General features: G+C 35.2%; 1 protein-coding gene and 14 non-coding genes across 25 annotated transcripts in view; all 15 read left to right on the top strand.

Annotated features, from left to right (window-relative positions):
* micu3a (mitochondrial calcium uptake family, member 3a) overlaps positions 1-7,494 on the top strand; it is a 37,666-nt gene extending 30,172 nt beyond the window's left edge. For 5 of the 11 annotated variants that reach the window (XM_055009913.1, XM_055009912.1, XM_055009915.1 and 2 more), the window contains 3 exons: positions 926-1,034; positions 1,172-1,329; positions 3,438-7,494. In XM_055009913.1, coding sequence (XP_054865888.1) covers positions 926-1,034; positions 1,172-1,329; positions 3,438-3,536 — 366 coding nt within the window. In that variant the 3' untranslated portion in view covers positions 3,537-7,494. Of the gene's footprint in view, positions 1-925; positions 1,035-1,171; positions 1,330-2,870; positions 2,940-3,434 lie in introns of those variants that run through there. The other 6 variants (XM_055009914.1, XM_023279904.3, XM_055009916.1 and 3 more) reach the window with 2 other exon arrangements.
* LOC111575019 (small nucleolar RNA U3) lies at positions 7,281-7,496 on the top strand. The gene has a single exon (XR_002746697.1). It is a non-coding gene; the product is annotated as a small nucleolar RNA U3 (small nucleolar RNA).
* A 2,404-nt stretch (positions 7,497-9,900) lies between these two features.
* On the top strand, positions 9,901-10,116 carry LOC111575026 (small nucleolar RNA U3). Its single transcript, XR_002746703.1, has one exon. It is a non-coding gene; the product is annotated as a small nucleolar RNA U3 (small nucleolar RNA).
* A 659-nt stretch (positions 10,117-10,775) lies between these two features.
* LOC111575025 (small nucleolar RNA U3) lies at positions 10,776-10,990 on the top strand. The gene has a single exon (XR_002746702.2). It is a non-coding gene; the product is annotated as a small nucleolar RNA U3 (small nucleolar RNA).
* A 674-nt stretch (positions 10,991-11,664) lies between these two features.
* LOC111575024 (small nucleolar RNA U3) lies at positions 11,665-11,880 on the top strand. Its single transcript, XR_002746701.2, has one exon. It is a non-coding gene; the product is annotated as a small nucleolar RNA U3 (small nucleolar RNA).
* A 595-nt stretch (positions 11,881-12,475) lies between these two features.
* LOC111583520 (small nucleolar RNA U3) lies at positions 12,476-12,691 on the top strand. The gene has a single exon (XR_002747424.2). It is a non-coding gene; the product is annotated as a small nucleolar RNA U3 (small nucleolar RNA).
* A 577-nt stretch (positions 12,692-13,268) lies between these two features.
* LOC111575027 (small nucleolar RNA U3) lies at positions 13,269-13,483 on the top strand. The gene has a single exon (XR_002746704.2). It is a non-coding gene; the product is annotated as a small nucleolar RNA U3 (small nucleolar RNA).
* Positions 13,484-14,157: 674 nt separating this feature from the next.
* Positions 14,158-14,373, top strand: LOC111575021 (small nucleolar RNA U3). Its single transcript, XR_002746699.2, has one exon. It is a non-coding gene; the product is annotated as a small nucleolar RNA U3 (small nucleolar RNA).
* Positions 14,374-14,953: 580 nt separating this feature from the next.
* On the top strand, positions 14,954-15,168 carry LOC111575022 (small nucleolar RNA U3). Its single transcript, XR_002746700.2, has one exon. It is a non-coding gene; the product is annotated as a small nucleolar RNA U3 (small nucleolar RNA).
* A 674-nt stretch (positions 15,169-15,842) lies between these two features.
* On the top strand, positions 15,843-16,058 carry LOC111575020 (small nucleolar RNA U3). Its single transcript, XR_002746698.2, has one exon. It is a non-coding gene; the product is annotated as a small nucleolar RNA U3 (small nucleolar RNA).
* A 589-nt stretch (positions 16,059-16,647) lies between these two features.
* Positions 16,648-16,862, top strand: LOC111575023 (small nucleolar RNA U3). Its single transcript, XR_008601556.1, has one exon. It is a non-coding gene; the product is annotated as a small nucleolar RNA U3 (small nucleolar RNA).
* A 674-nt stretch (positions 16,863-17,536) lies between these two features.
* On the top strand, positions 17,537-17,752 carry LOC111583516 (small nucleolar RNA U3). The gene has a single exon (XR_002747420.2). It is a non-coding gene; the product is annotated as a small nucleolar RNA U3 (small nucleolar RNA).
* Positions 17,753-18,348: 596 nt separating this feature from the next.
* LOC111583519 (small nucleolar RNA U3) lies at positions 18,349-18,564 on the top strand. The gene has a single exon (XR_002747423.2). It is a non-coding gene; the product is annotated as a small nucleolar RNA U3 (small nucleolar RNA).
* Positions 18,565-19,140: 576 nt separating this feature from the next.
* On the top strand, positions 19,141-19,355 carry LOC111583525 (small nucleolar RNA U3). Its single transcript, XR_002747428.2, has one exon. It is a non-coding gene; the product is annotated as a small nucleolar RNA U3 (small nucleolar RNA).
* A 674-nt stretch (positions 19,356-20,029) lies between these two features.
* On the top strand, positions 20,030-20,245 carry LOC111583524 (small nucleolar RNA U3). The gene has a single exon (XR_002747427.2). It is a non-coding gene; the product is annotated as a small nucleolar RNA U3 (small nucleolar RNA).
* The last annotated feature ends 15 nt before the right edge of the window (positions 20,246-20,260 follow it).

Genomic DNA, 20,260 nt, shown 5'->3' with positions numbered 1-20,260 from the left:
TATATACCAGTCTGTCTGTCTAGCTATCTAACTATGCTACCCAGCTTCTCTTTGGCATGTAGTCCTTATGCAACCCAACTCTATTTCTGTCCCTCCCTTCTTTCCTTTTCATGCTGTGGAAGAAGCAGGAGGTTGGTCTCTGCCTCGTTCAATACACAGCCTGCAGTTACAATCTGTCAGTCTAACCTGCTATTTAGTTTGCTATCTTCTTCATTTGTCCCTTTAAAGGATTTTTTTGTTTAAAATACACAGAAACCTTGTGTATTTTAATTTGCATTTGCTCATGTAAACCCACAAAACTGCATTTCTTTGTATGCTTAAATATGTGGATTTTATTTATGATTATTATGAGTTATTTTTCTGCTATAGGTATGAACTGGATTCACAGAAAAGAGCATGCGATGCAGTGCCCAACCATTATAACCTTGACATTTTCTCATGTGGATTTTAAATGTGCAATATACTTGTATAGAGAAAATAATGCTTGGGTGGTTTTTGCCTCATTGTTACATCTACAATGTACAATCCCATGCTGTTTGAACAGCCAGCTATGCCTTGAATTGCTTTAGCATTAAAACTGTATGCAGCTTTCGGGTTATGAAACGCTGCAAGAAGGCTGCTCTTTAAGTTTTCCATATCATTCCCACACAGCCCTGTCTTTAATGACTTCTTATGTCATTAACAGGGGAATTTAATGCGATCTCTTGGTAACTAATTGACAGCATGAGGTTTTAAATTTTTCAGCCAACAGAGCGGATGTGCATCAAGGAATGCTGTATGTTGTATGTATCGGGCCCCTTTGGAATCCTGCTCTGAAATAGTCCTAATTCTCATTTTCAAGCTTCTTTCCCTCTGGAGTGACATTTCCTTCTCCCTTTATTTGTTATCTGGACTGGCTCACACATGGTTTCTCCTCATGTTTCAGGGAATCACCTTTGATGAATTCAGATCCTTTTTCCAGTTTCTCAACAACCTTGAAGACTTTGCCATTGCCATGCAGATGTATAATTTTGCTTCACGTTCCATTGGACAAGGTAGATGTGACTGTTTTGAGCAAGAACTGTTGGCAAAGAAGTGATCTGCTTACACTCATCGATGCTGTGTTTTGTCTTTTAGCTTTGTCTGCATCAAGTAGCTACAATAATCAAGTTTTCATTTTGTCTCACACTAGATGAATTTGCAAGAGCAGTGTACGTGGCCACGGGGCTCAAGCTGACGCGTCATCTTGTTAACACGATCTTCAAGATATTTGACGTTGATCACGATGACCAGCTGTCGTACAAGGAGTTCATCGGCATCATGAAGGACCGGCTGCACAGGGGAGCCAGGGTGAGGAGCTTTCTGTTAGCTGAGAAAAAGTGCAAAATCATAGCCAATCACCACCATTAGAACATGAGGAAAGAGTGACTTTATTGAGCCCCTTTTGTGAAATATACTTCCCTCCACATAAAACTCAGAGGTCAAGTCCAGAACACATAGAGATGGTTTTAAAATTGAAATTTTGTATTTGGGGCTGGGATGTCCATAATGTTTTGACTCATAAGTGTAAAATCCAAGACATCCAATATAATCCAAGACATCCCTGAAAACTTTGTGTGCTAAGGTCAGTTGTGAAAAAGGAATTTGTGTTATCATTTTGAAGAAGGTTGTCCTCTAACATCTCTGTAAAATCTCCATTTTAATACATCAAGGATTCATAAACAAAAGCTTAAGAATTTCATGGGCAAGCGTAATAAAGGTTACAATGGTTTAAAATTCTACGCTTTCACAAACAGCAGGCAACCATACAATATCCAGCCTTGTTTTAGCTTCAGTGCCAGACTTATGTGTCACAGGTATTTTTGATTTTGAAAAAAAGTTTTTAAAAAGCTGGTGTTTTTTTCTACTATGGTAGCACATCAGTCTTTTAGATTAGTTTCGTAACACAAGCTATGTTAGTAGCCCAGGTGATCCAAGTGAATAAAAGTATCTTATCAATCAACTAGACCACCTTGGCATTAGAAAGATTGTTTTCAAATACCGGAAAAAAGAAATAAAAAAACAAAGGCAACTGTTTCTGTTGTGCCCCAGCAACTGAATATATTAGCCAAAATTTGTTGAACAAAAAAGGAAAATATTGTATTTAACATGTACACAGGCATTTTAAGAAAAACTGCATGGGATAGACTAAAGCCTATTATTTAAATTACAAGCTCTGGAAACAAATGGTCTGGTAAAAGATCTGCATATGCATGGCAGGAATGTAAGATCTCTTAAATATTTGCAAGGTTTTGGAGTTGTTCAGAGATTAGTTTTACTAAGTATGAAACATATAGAGTGACAGCTGTTTCTGGTACCTGCCCAAAGTGACTAAAACTCCCAGCAGAACTGGAAATCTCTCTGAGCCACATAATGGTGATGTCTCCAATGGCCTTACTGCCCTCCAGTGGTATGAGTTGATAAAATCCTGCAAGGATCCCAGGCTTGTTTTCCTTAGAGGTGACACAAATAACAAGAGATATGAAGTGGCTTCAAGCTTAAAATTTGCCTGATATGCTGCAGATTTCACTAACATGGCACAACAGTAAGTCCAGCATTGCGTGTGGCCTTTGGGCTCGTTTTGATGCTATCTTGGCCTCACAGTCTTGGCTTTATAACAGTGTTTCCTTCCTTCCTATTTCTATTTATGTCTCCCTCTGTCTGTGCTGTACTTCAATATCAACTCTACTTTCTAACGTATAATTTCTTTTTCATTACTATGTTTTTCTGCACTCATCCTATTTCTTTGTGTCTTTTCTTTAATCCTCCCTGCCTACGTTTGTCTTTTTTTCTCTCTTCCTGCCTCATTGATTCCCCTCACTTGTCACAATGGCTGTCGACTGATGTCTCAGGGCTATAAAGCTGTGGAACGCGCCACCTCCTTTAGATCCTGTCTGAAGAAGGAGCTGGCAAGCAGATAAGTATCACTAAGAACTGCAATGATGAGCAACAAAAGAAGTTCATGGAGTTTTGTTACCTTTCATTTTATTGTCAGATTGCAGGTCCAGTATGTATAAACTTGGAAGTTAGGCTATGACATTTAATCTAGTAGTGTCCGGTTCTGCTACAATGCGTCAAGTGACTGTATTTTCTAAATGTGCACACAATATATACCTCTGTAAGAAGAAGAATTTTACACTTACAGCAGCCGTTACATGTACTTCCTATAAAAAAGCTAAACTTAAATTTACTATATTGCGTTCCGGTAGCTCAAAATTATGTTTTTTGTTTTTTTGTTTTTTTTTTTCAATTTTCGAAACACTTAACTCCACTTGCCGGGTTGTAGCCACAAATAGGTTGAGATGAAGGACAAAGTTATACAGCAACAGTAATTGTATTTATTGTGTTCTATTAAATGTAATATTTTGGCTTCACTATTTTTTTTAAATAAATTTCCTCCATTGCTCTGTGTTTACCAGGTGAAGGGCCAACACTACTCCTCCTTCTCCAGCTGTGTTCGCTCTGAGGCCAGGAAACAAGTGCACCAGCTGTGGAGGAAGTACCAGGAGAAGCTGTAGAGGATGGAAAAAAATCCTACTGAGCTCCAACTTTAATCAGTCAGCAGAACGAGGTAGCAGCATTTGTTTTCAGTGACAGATCCTCTGTTAACTTCCAAATCAGATAATAACTAAAAGCATGATCGCACACAGCTGACTGATGTTGATGCTGATAATAAGCAACGTCATTCCATTTTTGGTTGTTTTTTTTTCCAGATGTGTTTTAATGTCAGTGATCCAGAGTGTGATTTATAACTGAAAGAGCACAAGAAATATGAATTAAATTCTGTGTGATCCTTTCTAAATTATCCATGTAAAATGAATGCCAGTAATTTCAAAACTGCACGGACTAAAATTGCAGAATTAATTGAAGATATTGTAAATATGTATTGTCCTCACCCTGTGTTAACTATATCAGCCTGATTTCTGTTGCAATTTCTTTGATACTATCTAGCCACCTGCTTGTTATTGCGCTGAGAGAGTATATTAACACTAATGCTAAAGTTATAAATGCAATACTATCCTAATATTACAACAGCACTTGAGATGTCTTTGGCCTAGATGTGACAACATAGAAGTGAAATGACAAAGGACAAGGTTTTTTGTTAAAATTAAATATTTTATCTGGCTAAATCCTTAATGTCTTGACCTGTTTTGTGTTTAAGAAATTTAGGTGCATGTACGACATAGATAGCTACATAGGTGCCTTCTATCCATTCTCCTTCTCATCTGAAAACCCATCATAGAAACCCAGACTTTTGGAGCAATTGATTAATAATGTGTAGCTGTTAATAGCAACAGAATGGGCAAAAGTGTGCAATTATTACTTTATTTGTATTTTATCTGATTGATATTACCCAGAAGGCTTGCTGAATATATGGTAAACTGGGGTGATATGCCTCCCTGAAGAGCAATATCTGTTTGCTTTAAAATTATAAATATTGAATATCAATATGTACATGAGAAGTATGCTAAAGGCAACAAATTTGGAGGGTAATTAAATCATAATGAACTCCAACTTAGTTATTATAAAACTGAATGTGAAATGTTGGAAAGGAGTTAATCTTACCTTGAGTCATTTTAAGTTTTTTATTTGTATATACGATAACTTTATTATCAATGATATTTTATTTCCTGATATGAAGGAAAAGCAGTTCTTCTGAGGGGTGTCCTCACATAAAAATATAATTACTCTTTTTTTTGTTGTTGTTCAGTTTTACTCTCTTGTAAACATTAAAATACATAGATAAAAACACCAGTATAATTTTATTGCTACTTATAAAAGATCTTCAAGCCACTATCGTCCAAGAAAAATCTTGAAATAAAAACTGACCATATTTAGTGGTAGGATGGAAATATTGGAGGTTTTCTTACCCCAGTTTACCCACATTTTTAGATGCCATGGTGTGAAATATGGAAAATAATTTAAAGACACAGAAATGGAAAAAGTCTAGATATATTATTTTTTCTCATAATATGAATTATTCTCAAATTTGCAATAATGTGTTTGTCACATCAGTGGATCTGGTGAATGAATTTCCATGCATGAATAAACTATTTTAAGAAGAGATGCGAAGTCGATGGTATTCATTGAGCATGCGCAGTAAAGTGCTTAAGCAGGCGGTCCTGTTTTACCTGAACTTTTTGGCTTCAAACTTAATTTTGCTGGGAGATACAATGAATGCGCTGCAATTTGTCGTATTTCATATTGGTAAGTAATTTGCTTCGATGCTAACACTGATGTTATGAAGAGAAAGTCGACACAACAAGCCTATTTGGAGCGTTATTAATGAAAGTGCCGTTAGCGGGATTTTTTTTTTGTAGCTAGCTACCGGAAGTTAGGTGCTAAATATTACTGTGAGTGGAGCTTTCCTCTGCCTCCTTCTTTGTTTGTTGTAATGTGTGTTGTTTTGGTGTTCTTAGCTGTAGTTGAATAAACTTTAAAATGGGAAAAATAAACTATGTTTCTGGCCCTGTTGACTTTGGTAACACCTACTGTACCAAACAATTAGCTTTTCCAGAAACCAGTGCACTGTTATCAGTTTCCATAGCTTGGAGCACAACAAAAACATCTTACACTAGTCTTGCCGAAAGAGTATTTACACTATCAGTAGTCCTAGTCAAGTTTGAACCATAGAGTCTTTAACCCTTTGATGCGCAACATGGGTCAAAAGTGACCCAAATCCAATGGAAAATGGGTATCTCCTGACCCACACGGCGCATCAAACGAGAAACTATTGGGGCATCAAACGGTTACAGATTAGATGATAAATACTGCCCTCATGTGTCGCACCAAACTAACTGCTGCTAAATGGGCAAAATTGCAAGGATGCTCAAGTCTTTGCGTTCTTTTACATGCTCTACGCGCTACATTTAAACCAGCCTAGTTGTTTCTACCGACAAAAATAACTTTAAAGAAACATTTTAACTCATATACTGCAGTTTTTGATTTGCTGCTAAATGACTGCAGCCTCCACATTGTGACTGAAATGTTATTACATCAAAATGAATTAATTTGATTCATGAGGGTTGTATTTCAAGTAATATATCCCATATAATCATTACAAAAGAAACTATTTATTTGATATACATAACCCATCTTTAAGTCATGTTAACTGTAGTCTGAACAAGGATATTGGACATTCTCAATACGTACCTTGTCAACATAAGAAACAATTTTCATATTGATTCTTTTACTCTGGGACTTCAAGTAACCATTGTTTTCTGAACTAGTTGTTGGGTTCGTCAAATATCGAAAACTGATGAAAAATGTTGATCAGTGTTCCCAAAAGACCAAGATGAGGTCTTGCTTTGTCAAGAAAAACAAAACAAAAAAAAAAAACAGAAAAATCATAATGTATTTAGTTTGATGTGATAGAAGATGACAGTAACCAGAAAGTATTTAGATTTAAGAATGTAGAGCGAATTTAGACAATTAAAAAAATCAGGCTATGTAATTATTAAAATAGTACCTTTATTTTAATTTATTTTGTTAGAAATGAACCATCCATCAATTAGCTCTCGTATAATCTTAAATGTCACGCCTGATCGCGCTATGAACTGCAAGCATTTTATTTCTATCGATAAGGACATACGGCTATGTGTATTTACCCGCTGTGACTGTCTGATCCCAATAAAAGTACCTGTAGACGTTTATAAACTGGGCGATAATCAGTTTTTGGCGGACGATCGCTTTTTGACAGGGATGTAAAAATTGTTTTGTACTAGTTTTGACGTAGCATTTTCTATATTGCGTGTGTCAGTGTTTCAGCCGTGTTACGTTACGGCAACGGAAACCTTTCAAACCGCAGAACGAGGCTGTCAACCTGTAACAGGAACTCTTTTTCTTTGCCGACTTCCTGTCCGGAACACTAAAGGCGACGTACCATACAGTTTATATGTAGTATAAAGCGCAAATAAGTAGCTGCTACAACTTCTCTCAAATGAGTCGTTTGTCTTATTTATCTGTATATTGTTAGGTTAAATACCAACGTAACAGCTCGTACGGGTTTTTTGAAAAACGAATAAGTAATATTCAGTGACGTACGTGACTTCGCAAAGCATTCTGGGTGAGTTAAAATTGGACTATTATAATAAATAAACGGCTTTAGAAGCAGTTTAGACGTAAATGGTCTTATTTTTTTTCTTTCTCGGCTGTTGACACATCAATACGTGGTTATTTTGTAGTTTGGGACAACAAAAATAAACCCTGACTGAGAATGACTGCCCTGCGAATGACTGCCTGACTTCAGCGTGTTATTCGTTAAGACTATACTTTCAGGGATCATTTCTATAGTTTCTGACTTGAGAAATGTGTTTCTAAAGTGTTTGGTCTCGCCAACCACGATGATGAGTCGTGATATTCTCTTCTGAGCGCGAAGCGGGCAGAGAAAAATGATTTATTTCATACGTTCTCTGTCATTGATGACCGTTCTTTGCTTTCTTGTGGAGCATTGAGGAAGAGAATATGATCAGAGTGGTTGTTGCAATGTGTGAAAAACGAATGAAATCTTAATATAAACTGGGAAAGATACACACTGTAAATTATGAAAAAAAATGTAGTTTAACGTTTGAAGACATACAACAGCTGTTGAAGTTATATATGATTTTCTTACTAAGTAGGTATTCTTGCATACCTAAATTAAAAAATATATGTTTGATTTAGAAGAACTGTGCATGCTACGCTGTTGGACTAGAGTGTAACTATGTATTTTAGTGTTATGAGGGGAAGGTGTTATGGGGGACCCTGATGGGGTGAGCTGGTGTTTTCATTTGCACAACTGACTTCCCCTCTTGACGTCCTTTAGTTTGCCCCTAGTTCTGCTGCTATAGGCCTAGGCTGCTGGGGAACCTCTCTTGATGCACTGAGCCCTTCTCTAACTACCTATGTATTTATTATATATACCATTATTGCATTACACTCACTCTGTTTCTTTCTGTGTCCTTTCTCCGAGTGTCCCTGGTCCCAGAGCTGGATGCTTCAGATCTGTGGTTGTTCTCCCACCTCCAGCTGCTCATTTCCACCAATCTACTCTGCATTGCCCTCACTATACTTGATTTGCTCATCTACATATTTTTGAATTTACCACCAGCTATATATGTAGTATATTTAATGCCAGAGCCGTACACCATAGCAGTAAACTATAATTAGTTTCCATATTAGTTGTACTTTGCATGTATTATCTGTCTTATCATGCATGTATTAAACTGTGTGTTTTATGGTCCTTGTCCCCCCCCACCTACTTCTCTATCTCTATCCCTCTACCTCCACCTGTAACCCTCTACCTGTAACCCTCTACTTCTAACCCTCTACCTCTAACCCTCTACCTCTTCCCCTCTACCTCTATCCCTCTATCTGTATCCCTCTATCTCTACCTTTCTACCTCTTCTGTCCCTCTCAACCCGCCCGGCCAGCAGGCAGATGGGTCCCCCCACATTAGAGCCGGGTTCTGCTCGAGGTTTTTTTCCCTGTTAAAAGGGTGTTTTCCTTGCCACTATCGCCTTTTGGCTTGCTCTGAGGGTCAGGCATATGGGTTCTGTAAAGCGTCTCGAGACAATTTGACTGTAATTGGCGCTATATAAATAAAATTGAATTGAATTGAAGGTGGAACAATCTGTCCCTTTCTTGTACAGGTCATACATGTCCTCCATTTATATGAACTCTTTTAGTTGATCTGTCTGTTTCTATTTCATATTTATTTTCTATGTATTTCAATTTGTTCAGTTCCTGTTATATATATATATATATATATATATATATATATATATATATATATATATATATATATATATATATATATATATATATATATATATATAAAATACATTTATTTCAGTGGACATGTAATATGTTCTAGACCAAATATACGTAACGTGAAGTGTTATAGTCAAATTTGAACTCACCGAGAATGCTTTGTGAAGTCACATGCGTCATTGAATAGAATTTATTTCAGTGGAATTGTAATATGTTCTAGACTAATTATACCTAATGTGAAAAATAATATTTAGTGTTTTAATTGCACTCAACTCAGGTAAAAATGTTGCTAAATTTTTGTTGGCTGAGTCATTACTGTTTTCATAGTTGTGCCAAAGAGCACAGATTTTTTTAAAATTTTATTTGTTTATTTTTTTATATACAGGATCAGGTTGGTTTGGCAAGTTTTTTTTTAAAAATTAAATGTAGAATAAAGTGATTTTGACAAAATCAAGATTTTATGCCTAGATTTGTTTCATTTTCCTGATGTAATATTCCCTTTAGAGTGTGTGAATTACTTTTGTTTGCTTCTCTGTGCAGAATGTACTGACATAATATGCTAAGAACGGTGGCAGTGGTGTAGGTTTAGTTCTTACTAAAAAATGAAAAGAAAACATGAATTATCAGATGAGGAAAAAATGGTTTTAATTAATTAGACATTTTCATCTCTTTCGTAGATTGATGTCTGAGAAACTCCCTAGCTTCTCTGTGGAGGAATTAGTGGAATTACATCATGAGTGATAATGGTGTTGAGTTGTAGCATACAACAAATGAGCTACTTTAATTATTACAAGTTGTTATTTTACTGTAACTAAAAACAGATAGTGAATAATGATTCTTTTTATAGTAATGATCATGGAATTGGATTATGTAGCTACATGGGTCTTTATCTTACTGTCAAGTCCACAATATTAAATCAATCAGGCAGATAATTAATTACTAGGCTGCAATAAAATTTTCAAGACAAATGGCAACAAAAATCAAGCTGAACTGTACATAATGGTCTTCTTGAAAAGTAAGATAGTTTTTCATCTTTTCTGAACCAGATAATAATTAGGTTTTGTACCTCTGAACCCTGAGTGAGAATGACACTGCTGTGAATGAGATGCAGTTTTAAACCTCAGTTCAACTAAGACTATACTTTCAGGAATCATTTCTATAGTTTCTGACTTGAGAAATGTGTTTTTAAAGTATATGGTCTCGCCAACCATGATGATGAGGTGCAATATTCCCTTGTGAGCATGAAGCTGATGGAGATTAATGATTTTTCTCATACCTTCTCTGTCATTGATGATTGTTCATTGCTTCCTGGAGGAGCAGTAAAAGAAGGAATATGTTCAGAGTGGTTGTACCAGCATATTCAACACAACTTCATCACTCTGCAGATGCTGTTGTTTGTGAAAAATATTTGTAACAAACAGTTCCTATGTTTTACAGCTTTTAAGATGAATAATTTTGCTCTCAGATCATACAGTTTTGACTGAGGGCAGGAAATTGTTATAATTTCACTACTGAGATTTAGCTTTTTTTTGGTCTGCATTTATTCTGATGTTTAGCATTTAAAAATGCAGAAACTTTTTGTCAATTTGGAGAAATGGCTGAGACTTTCATGATTAAGTATTTGCCATTTGTTACTTAAAGCTGACCTCTGAGAAACTGATGCTCTGGACTTCTCACCATTTCCTTCTATTTTAATACCTTAGCTATTCAATATATATATATATATATATTTTTTTTTTAAAGAAGTCAGAAACTGAATGTGACGATGATGTTTGCAAAAAATGCTGTTGCATAAACAGTATTGTGCACTATGGTGGCTTTTTAGTAATGTCTTTATTTTTGGACAATAATTAATGAAATAATGGTCCAGAAAGCAGCAATTGTGTTTTTGCACAAATTATCTTGTCATTAACTGATCGTTTTGATCATATTTGGCAACAGAGATGAACCCTGAGTAAGAATGATTGTGCTGCAAATGACTTCCTGTTCCCATCATCAGTGTTGTTAAGACTATACTTTCAGGGATCATTTCTATAGTTTCTGACTTGAGAAATGTGTTTCTAGAATGTATGGTCTCGCCAACCACGATGATGAGTTGTGATATTCTCTTGTGAGCATGAATCTGATGGAGAACCTTGTTTGTTATATATGTTCTCTGTCATTGATGATTGTTCTTTGCTTTCTGGGGGAGCAATGAAGAAGGGAATATGTTCAGAGTGGTAGCACAAGTTTGTTTAAAAATACAGATTCTACATCTCTGAGTTCTCAATAGAAATGTTTTCTTTACCTCATTACTTAGCTGTCTGTATAAAAATTGCAGTATATGTAGTAAACATGAGTTTGAACAGTATTTAGGTTAATATATTCTCTTCTCTGAAGGCTGTTGTTTGCTTCCCTGTAGAGGAATTACTCAAACAATGTGAAGGGTATTAGTGTTGTAGCATACAGCAAATGAGTTACTTTAAGTGTTAGATATGAATCAGACTGAATAATGATTCTCTTTATGCTGAATATTGGCATTGATGAATGTTCTTCCTTCCCTCTGACTCTGTGACCACACTGTTTGCAGAATTGTGCCACTGATGAATATTTAGCTATGGAAGCCTTTGAGACATAAATTGATGTAGCAGTGTAGTGGACATTCAAAACTGATGTGTATAAGATTATGCAGCTACATGAGGATTGACATGACTGTCAAGGATGAAACGGAATTATCAAGAAAATAGTAAGTGACAATTGAATTCAGCTGTTCACGTTAGGCTTCCTACAAAAGTAAGGTAGTTTTTCCTTTACTGAGTCATCTGAAACAGATAATGATTAGCTCCTGTACCTCTGAACCCTGAGTGAGAATGACACTGCTGTGAATGAGATGCAGTTTTAAACCTCAGTTCAACTAAGACTATACTTTCAGAGATCATTTCTATAGTTTCTGACTTGAGAAATGTGTTTCTAAAGTGTATGGTCTCGCCAACCACGATGATGAGTTGTGCTATTTCCTTGTGAGCATGAAGCTGATAGAGAATAATGATTTGTTTCATATATTGTCTGTCATTGATGATTGTTCATTGCTTCCTGGAGGAGCAGTGAAAGAGGGAATATGTTCAGAGTGGTTATACCAGCATGTTCAACAGTTTCAGTTATACTGTTGTATCAAAAGTATTTGCGACAAATGCTGTTTCTGTGTTTTGCGGCTTATAAGATGAATTTGCCATCAGGCCTAATGATGTTAACTAAAGGGAGATGTTATTTAGTTTTTATTATTGGTGTTTAGCACTGTGTTTAGAAAACTGCACAAACCTTTTGTCAAATTGTAGGAAAAAATGATTTTCTTAATTAATCATGTGCCATTTATTACATAAAACTGAACTTTGAGAAACTGATACTGCACTTCTCACCATTTCCTTCTATTTTAAAACTTTAGCTATTCATTTTTTTTTTTAAATCAGAAACTGAATGTGATGATGATGTTTGCAAAAAAAAAACAACTTTTGCATGAACTATAATAAGCACTATGGTGACTATTTAGTAATGTGTTTAGTTTTGGACAATAATTAATGAAACAATGGTGCAGAAAGCAGCAATTGTGTTTTTGCACAAGTTATCTTGTTATTAACTGATCATTTTGATCATTTTGGCAACAGAGATGAACGCTGAGTAAGAATGATTGTGCTGCAAATGTCTTCCTGTTCCCATCATCAGTGTTGTTAAGACTATACTTTCAGGAATCATTTCTATAGTTTCTGACTTGAGAAATGTGTTTCTAAAGTGTATGGTCTCGCCAACCATGATGATGAGTTGTGATATTTCCTTGTAAGCATAAAGCTGATAGAGATTAATGATTTGTTTCATATATTTTATATCGTTGATGATTGTTCATTGCTTTCTGGAAGAGCAGTAAAACAGAGAATATGTTGAGAGTGGTTTTACCAGCATGTTCAAAAGATCCATTGTTGTTGCTCTGACAAAATTCTTTTCTGTGTTTTGCAGCTTTTAAGATGAATTTGCCATCAGGCCTAATGGTGCTGACTAAGGAGAGGCTTTTTTTAGTTTTGTTTTGTTTTTGGTGTTTAACACTGAAGAAACATGCACAAATCTTTTGTCTGTTTGTAGAAAAAAATTAGATATTCATAATTAATTAATCATTTGCCATTTATTACATAAAACTGATCTCTGAGAAACTGATACTCTGCACCTTTCACCATTTCCTTCTTTTTTAATACCCTAGCTATTTTTTTAAAATCATAAACTGAATGTGATGATGTTTGCAAAAAAACCCACTTTTGCATAAACTGTAATATGCACTATGGTGGCTATTTAGTAATGTCTTCATTTTTGGACTATAATTAATGAAACAACGGTGCAGACAGCAGCAATTGTGTTTTTGCATAAGTTATCTTGTTATTAACTGATCGTTTTGATCATATTTGGCAACAGAGATGAACCCTGAGTAAGAATGATTGTGCTGCAAATGTCTTCCTGTTCCCATCATCAGTGTTGTTAAGACTATACTTTCAGGAATCATTTCTATAGTTTCTGACTTGAGAAATGTGTTTCTAGAGTGTATGGTCTCGCCAACCACGATGATGAGTTGTGATATTCTCTTGTGAGCATGAATCTGATGGAGAACATTGTTTATTATGTATGTTTTCTGTCGTTGATGATTGTTCTTTGCTTTCTTGGGGAGCAATGAAGAAGAGAATATGTTCAGAGTGGTAGCACAAGTTTGTTTAAAAATACAGTTTCTACATCTTGGAGTTCTCAATAGAAATGTTTTCTTTATGTCATTACTTAACTGTCTGTATAAAAATTGCAGTATATGTAGTAAACATGAGTTTGAACAGTATTTAGGTTAATATATTCTCTTCTCTGAAGGCTGTTGTTTGCTTCCCTGTAGAGGAATTACTCAAACAATGTGAAGGGTATTAGTGTTGTAGCATACAGCAAATGAGTTACTTTAAGTGTTAGATATGAATCAGACTGAATAATGATTCTCTTTATGCTGAATATTGGCATTGATGAATGTTCTTCCTTCCCTCTGACTCTGTGACCACACTGTTTGCAGAATTGTGCCACTGATGAATATTTAGCTATGGAAGCCTTTGAGACATAAATTGATGTAGCAGTGTAGTGGACATTCAAAACTGATGTGTATAAGATTATGCAGCTACATGAGGATTGACATGACTGTCAAGGATGAAACGGAATTATCAAGAAAATAGTAAGTGACAATTGAATTCAGCTGTTCACGTTAGGCTTCCTACAAAAGTAAGGTAGTTTTTCCTTTACTGAGTCATCTGAAGCAGATAATGATTAGCTCCTGTACCTCTGAACCCTGAGTGAGAATGACACTGCTGTGAATGAGATGCAGTTTTAAACCTCAGTTCAACTAAGACTATACTTTCAGAGATCATTTCTATAGTTTCTGACTTGAGAAATGTGTTTCTAAAGTGTATGGTCTCGCCAACCACGATGATGAGTTGTGATATGTTCTTGTGAGCATGAAGCTGATAGAGAATAATGATTTGTTTCATATATTGTCTATCATTGATGATTGCTCATTGCTTCCTGGAGGAGCAGTGAAAGAGGGAATATGTTCAGAGTGGTTGTACCAGCATGTTCAAAAGATCCACTGTTGTTGCTCTGACAAAATTCTTTTCTGTGTTTTGCAGCTTTTAAGATGAATTTGCCATCAGGCCTAAAGGTGCTGACTAAGGAGAGGCTTTTTTTAGTTTTGTTTTGTTTTTGGTGTTTAACACTGAAGAAACATGCACAAATCTTTTGTCTGTTTGTAGAAAAAAATTAGATATTCATAATTAATTAATCATTTGCCATTTATTACATAAAACTGATCTCTGAGAAATTGATACTCTGCACCTTTCACCATTTCCTTCCTTTTTAATACCCTAGCTATTTTTTTAAAATCATAAACTGAATGTGATGATGATGTTTGCAAAAAAAAACACTTTTGCATAAACTGTAATATGCACTATGGTGGCTATTTAGTAATGTCTTCATTTTTGGACTATAATTAATGAAACAATGGTGCAGACAGCAGCAATTGTGTTTTTGCACAAGTTATCTTGTTATTAACTGATCATTTTGATCATATTTGGCAACAGAGATGAACCCTGAGTAAGAATGATTGTGCTGCAAATGTCTTCCTGTTCCCATCATCAGTGTTGTTAAGACTATACTTTCAGGGATCATTTCTATAGTTTCTGACTTGAGAAATGTGTTTCTAGAGTGTATGGTCTCGCCAACCACGATGATGAGTTGTGATATTCTCTTGTGAGTACGAATCTGATGGAGAACATTCTTTACTATATATGTTTTCTGTCATTGATGATTGTTCTTTGCTTTCTTGGGGAGCAATGAAGAAGGGAATATGTTCAGAGTGGTAGCACAAGTTTGTTTAAAAATACAGATTTTATACTTCTGAGTTCTAAATAGAAATGTTTTCTTTATCTCATTACTTATCTGTCTGTATAAAAATTGCAGTATATGTAGTAAACATGAGTTTGAACAGTATTTAGGTTAATATATTCTCTTCTCTGAAGGCTGTTGTTTGCTTCCCTGTAGAGGAATTACTCAAACAATGTGAAGGGTATTAGTGTTGTAGTATACAGCAAATGAGTTACTTTAAGTGTTAGATATGAATCAGACTGAATAATGATTCTCTTTATGCTGAATATTGGCATTGATGAATGTTCTTCCTTCCCTCTGACTCTGTGACCACACTGTTTGCAGAATTGTGCCACTGATGAATATTTAGCTATGGAAGCCTCTGAGACATAAATTGATGTAGCAGTGTAGTGGACATTCAAAACTGATGTGTATAAGATTATGCAGCTACATGAGGATTGACATGACTGTCAAGGATGAAACGGAATTATCAAGAAAATAGTAAGTGACAATTGAATTCAGCTGTTCACATTAGGCTTCCTACAAAAGTAAGGTAGTTTTTCCTTTACTGAGTCATCTGAAGCAGATAATGATTAGCTCCTGTACCTCTGAACCCTGAGTGAGAATGACACTGCTGTGAATGAGATGCAGTTTTAAACCTCAGTTCAACTAAGGTTATACTTTCAGGAATCATTTCTATAGTTTCTGACTTCAGAAATGTGTTTCTAAAGTGTGTGGTCTCGCCAACCATGATGATGAGTTGTGATATGTCCTTGTGAGCATGAAGCTCATAGAGAATAATGATTTGTTTCATATATTGTCTATCATTGATGATTGCTCGTTGCTTCCTGGAGGAGCAGTGAAAGAGGGAATATGTTCAGAGTGGTTGTACCAGCATGTTCAAAAGTTTCAGTTATACTGTTATATCAAAAGTATTTGCGACAAATGCTGTTTCTGTGTTTTGCGGCTTTTAAGATGAATTTGCCATCAGGTCTAATGATGTTAACTAAAGAGAGATGTTATTTAGTTTTTATTATTGGTGTTTAGCACTGTGTTTAGAAAACTGTACAAAACTTTTGTCAAATTGTAGGAAAAAATGATTTTCTTAATTAATCATGTGCCATTTATTACATAAAACTGAACTTTGAGAAACTGACACTGCACTTCTCACCATTTCCTTCTATTTTAAAACTTTAGCTATTCATTTTTTTAAAATCAGAAACTGAATGTGATGATGATGTTTGCAAAAAAAAAACTTTTGCATAAACTATAATATGCACTATGGTGACTATTTAGTAATGTGTTTAGTTTTGGACAATAATAATGAAACAATGGTGCAGACAGCAGCAATTGTGTTTTTGCACAAGTTATCTTGTTATTAACTGATCATTTTGATCATATTTGGCAACAGAGATGAACCCTGAGTAAGAATGATTGTGCTGCAAATGTCTTCCTGTTCCCATCATCAGTGTTGTTAAGACTATACTTTCAGGAATCATTTCTATAGTTTCTGACTTGAGAAATGTGTTTCTAGAATGTATGGTCTCGCCAACCACGATGATGAGTTGTGATATTCTCTTGTGAGCATGAATCTGATGGAGAACCTTGTTTATTATATATGTTCTCTGTCATTGATGATTGTTCTTTGCTTTCTTGGGGAGCAATGAAGAAGGGAATATGTTCAGAGTGGTAGCACAAGTTTGTTTAAAAATACAGTTTCTACATCTTGGAGTTCTCAATAGAAATGTTTTCTTTATGTCATTACTTAACTGTCTGTATAAAAATTGCAGTATATGTAGTAAACATGAGTTTGAACAGTATTTAGGTTAATATATTCTCTTCTCTGAAGGCTGTTGTTTGCTTCCCTGTAGAGGAATTACTCAAACAATGTGAAGGGTATTAGTGTTGTAGCATACAGCAAATGAGTTACTTTAAGTGTTAGATATGAATCAGACTGAATAATGATTCTCTTTATGCTGAATATTGGCATTGATGAATGTTCTTCCTTCCCTCTGACTCTGTGACCACACTGTTTGCAGAATTGTGCCACTGATGAATATTTAGCTATGGAAGCCTTTGAGACATAAATTGATGTAGCAGTGTAGTGGACATTCAAAACTGATGTGTATAAGATTATGCAGCTACATGAGGATTGACATGACTGTCAAGGATGAAACGGAATTATCAAGAAAATAGTAAGTGACAATTGAATTCAGCTGTTCACGTTAGGCTTCCTACAAAAGTAAGGTAGTTTTTCCTTTACTGAGTCATCTGAAGCAGATAATGATTAGCTCCTGTACCTCTGAACCCTGAGTGAGAATGACACTGCTGTGAATGAGATGCAGTTTTAAACCTCAGTTCAACTAAGACTATACTTTCAGGAATCATTTCTATAGTTTCTGACTTGAGAAATGTGTTTCTAAATTGTATGGTCTCGCCAACCATGATGATGAGTTGTGATATGTCCTTGTGAGCATGAAGCTGATAGAGAATAATGATTTGTTTCATATATTGTCTATCATTGATGATTGCTCATTGCTTCCTGGAGGAGCAGTGAAAGAGAGAATATGTTCAGAGTGGTTATACCAGCATGTTCAACAGTTTCAGTTATACCGTTGTATCAAAGATATTTGCGACGAATGCTGTTTCTGTGTTTTGCGGCTTTTAAGATGAATTTGCCATCAGGCCTAATGATGTTAACTAAAGGGAGATGTTATTTAGTTTTTATTATTGGTGTTTAGCACTGTGTTTAGAAAACTGCACAAACCTTTTGTCAAATTGTAGGAAAAAATGATTTTCTTAATTAATCATGTGCCATTTATTACATAAAACTGAACTTTGAGAAACTGATACTGCACTTCTCACCATTTCCTTCTATTTTAAAACTTTAGCTATTCATTTTTTTTTTTTTAAATCAGAAACTGAATGTGATGATGATGTTTGCAAAAAAAACAACTTTTGCATGAACTATAATAAGCACTATGGTGGCTATTTAGTAATGTGTTTAGTTTTGGACAATAATTAATGAAACAATGGTGCAGAAAGCAGCAATTGTGTTTTTGCACAAGTTATCTTGTTATTAACTGATCGTTTTGATCATATTTGGCAACAGAGATGAACCCTGAGTAAGAATGTTTGTGCTGCAAATGACTTCCTGTTCCCATCATCAGTGTTGTTAAGACTATACTTTCAGGGATCGTTTCTATATTTTTTGACTTGAGAAATGTGTTTCTAAAGTGTATGGTCTCGCCAACCACGATGATGAGTTGTGATATTCTCTTGTGAGCATGAAGCTGATAGAGATTAATGATTTGTTTCATATATTTTATGTCGTTGATGATTGTTCATTGCTTTCTGGAAGAGCAGTAAAACAGAGAATATGTTGAGAGTGGTTGTACCAGCATGTTCAAAAGATCCATTGTTGTTGCTCTGACAAAATTCTTTTCAGTGTTTTGCAGCTTTTAAGATGAATTTGCCATCAGGCCTAAAGGTGCTGACTAAGGAGAGGCTTTTTTTAGTTTTGTTTTGTTTTTGGTGTTTAACACTGAAGAAACATGCACAAATCTTTTGTCTGTTTGTAGAAAAAAATTAGATATTCATAATTAATTAATCATTTGCCATTTATTACATAAAACTGATCTCTGAGAAACTGATACTCTGCACCTTTCACCATTTCCTTCCTTTTTAATACCCTAGCTATTTTTTTAAAATCATAAACTGAATGTGATGATGTTTGCAAAAAAACCCACTTTTGCATAAACTGTAATATGCACTATGGTGGCTATTTAGTAATGTCTTCATTTTTGGACTATAATTAATGAAATAATGATGCAGAAAGCAGTAATTGTGTTTTTGCATGAGATGACTTCCATTAACTGATCGTTTTGATCATATTTGGCAACAGAGATGAACCCTGAGTAAGAATGATTGTGCTGCAAATGTCTTCCTGTTCCCATCATCAGTGTTGTTAAGACTATACTTTCAGGGATCATTTCTATAGTTTTTGACTTGAGAAATGTGTTTCTAGAATGTATGGTCTCGCCAACCACGATGATGAGTTGTGATATTCTCTTGTGAGCATGAATCTGATGGAGAACATTGTTTATTATATATGTTCTCTGTCATTGATGATTGTTCTTTGCTTTCTTGGGGAGCAATGAAGAAGGGAATATGTTCAGAGTGGTAGCACAAGTTTGTTTAAAAATACAGTTTCTACATCTTGGAGTTCTCAATAGAAATGTTTTCTTTATGTCATTACTTAACTGTCTGTATAAAAATTGCAGTATATGTAGTAAACATGAGTTTGAACAGTATTTAGGTTAATATATTCTCTTCTCTGAAGGCTGTTGTTTGCTTCCCTGTAGAGGAATTACTCAAACAATGTGAAGGGTATTAGTGTTGTAGTATACAGCAAATGAGTTACTTTAAGTGTTAGATATGAATCAGACTGAATAATGATTCTCTTTATGCTGAATATTGGCATTGATGAATGTTCTTCCTTCCCTCTGACTCTGTGACCACACTGTTTGCAGAATTGTGCCACTGATGAATATTTAGCTATGGAAGCCTCTGAGACATAAATTGATGTAGCAGTGTAGTGGACATTCAAAACTGATGTGTATAAGATTATGCAGCTACATGAGGATTGACATGACTGTCAAGGATGAAACAGAATTATCAAGAAAATAGTAAGTGACAATTGAATTCAGCTGTTCACGTTAGGCTTCCTACAAAAGTAAGGTAGTTTTTCCTTTACTGAGTCATCTGAAGCAGATAATGATTAGCTCCTGTACCTCTGAACCCTGAGTGAGAATGACACTGCTGTGAATGAGATGCAGTTTTAAACCTCAGTTCAACTAAGACTATACTTTCAGGAATCATTTCTATAGTTTCTGACTTGAGAAATGTGTTTCTAAAGTGTATGGTCTCGCCAACCACGATGATGAGTTGTGATATTCTCTTGTGAGCACAAAGCTGATAGAGAATAATGATTTGTTTCATATATTGTCTATCATTGATGATTGCTAACTGCTTTCTGGAGGAGCAGTGAAAAAGGGAATATGTTCAGAGTGGTTATACCAGCATGTTC

Source organism: Amphiprion ocellaris, chromosome 4 (genome assembly GCF_022539595.1).
Source record: "Amphiprion ocellaris isolate individual 3 ecotype Okinawa chromosome 4, ASM2253959v1, whole genome shotgun sequence".
In the NCBI taxonomy this organism is placed as follows: domain Eukaryota; kingdom Metazoa; phylum Chordata; class Actinopteri; family Pomacentridae; genus Amphiprion; species Amphiprion ocellaris.
The sequence above is the reverse complement of the archived record's forward strand: the minus strand, read 5'-3'. Positions and strand labels throughout refer to the sequence as shown.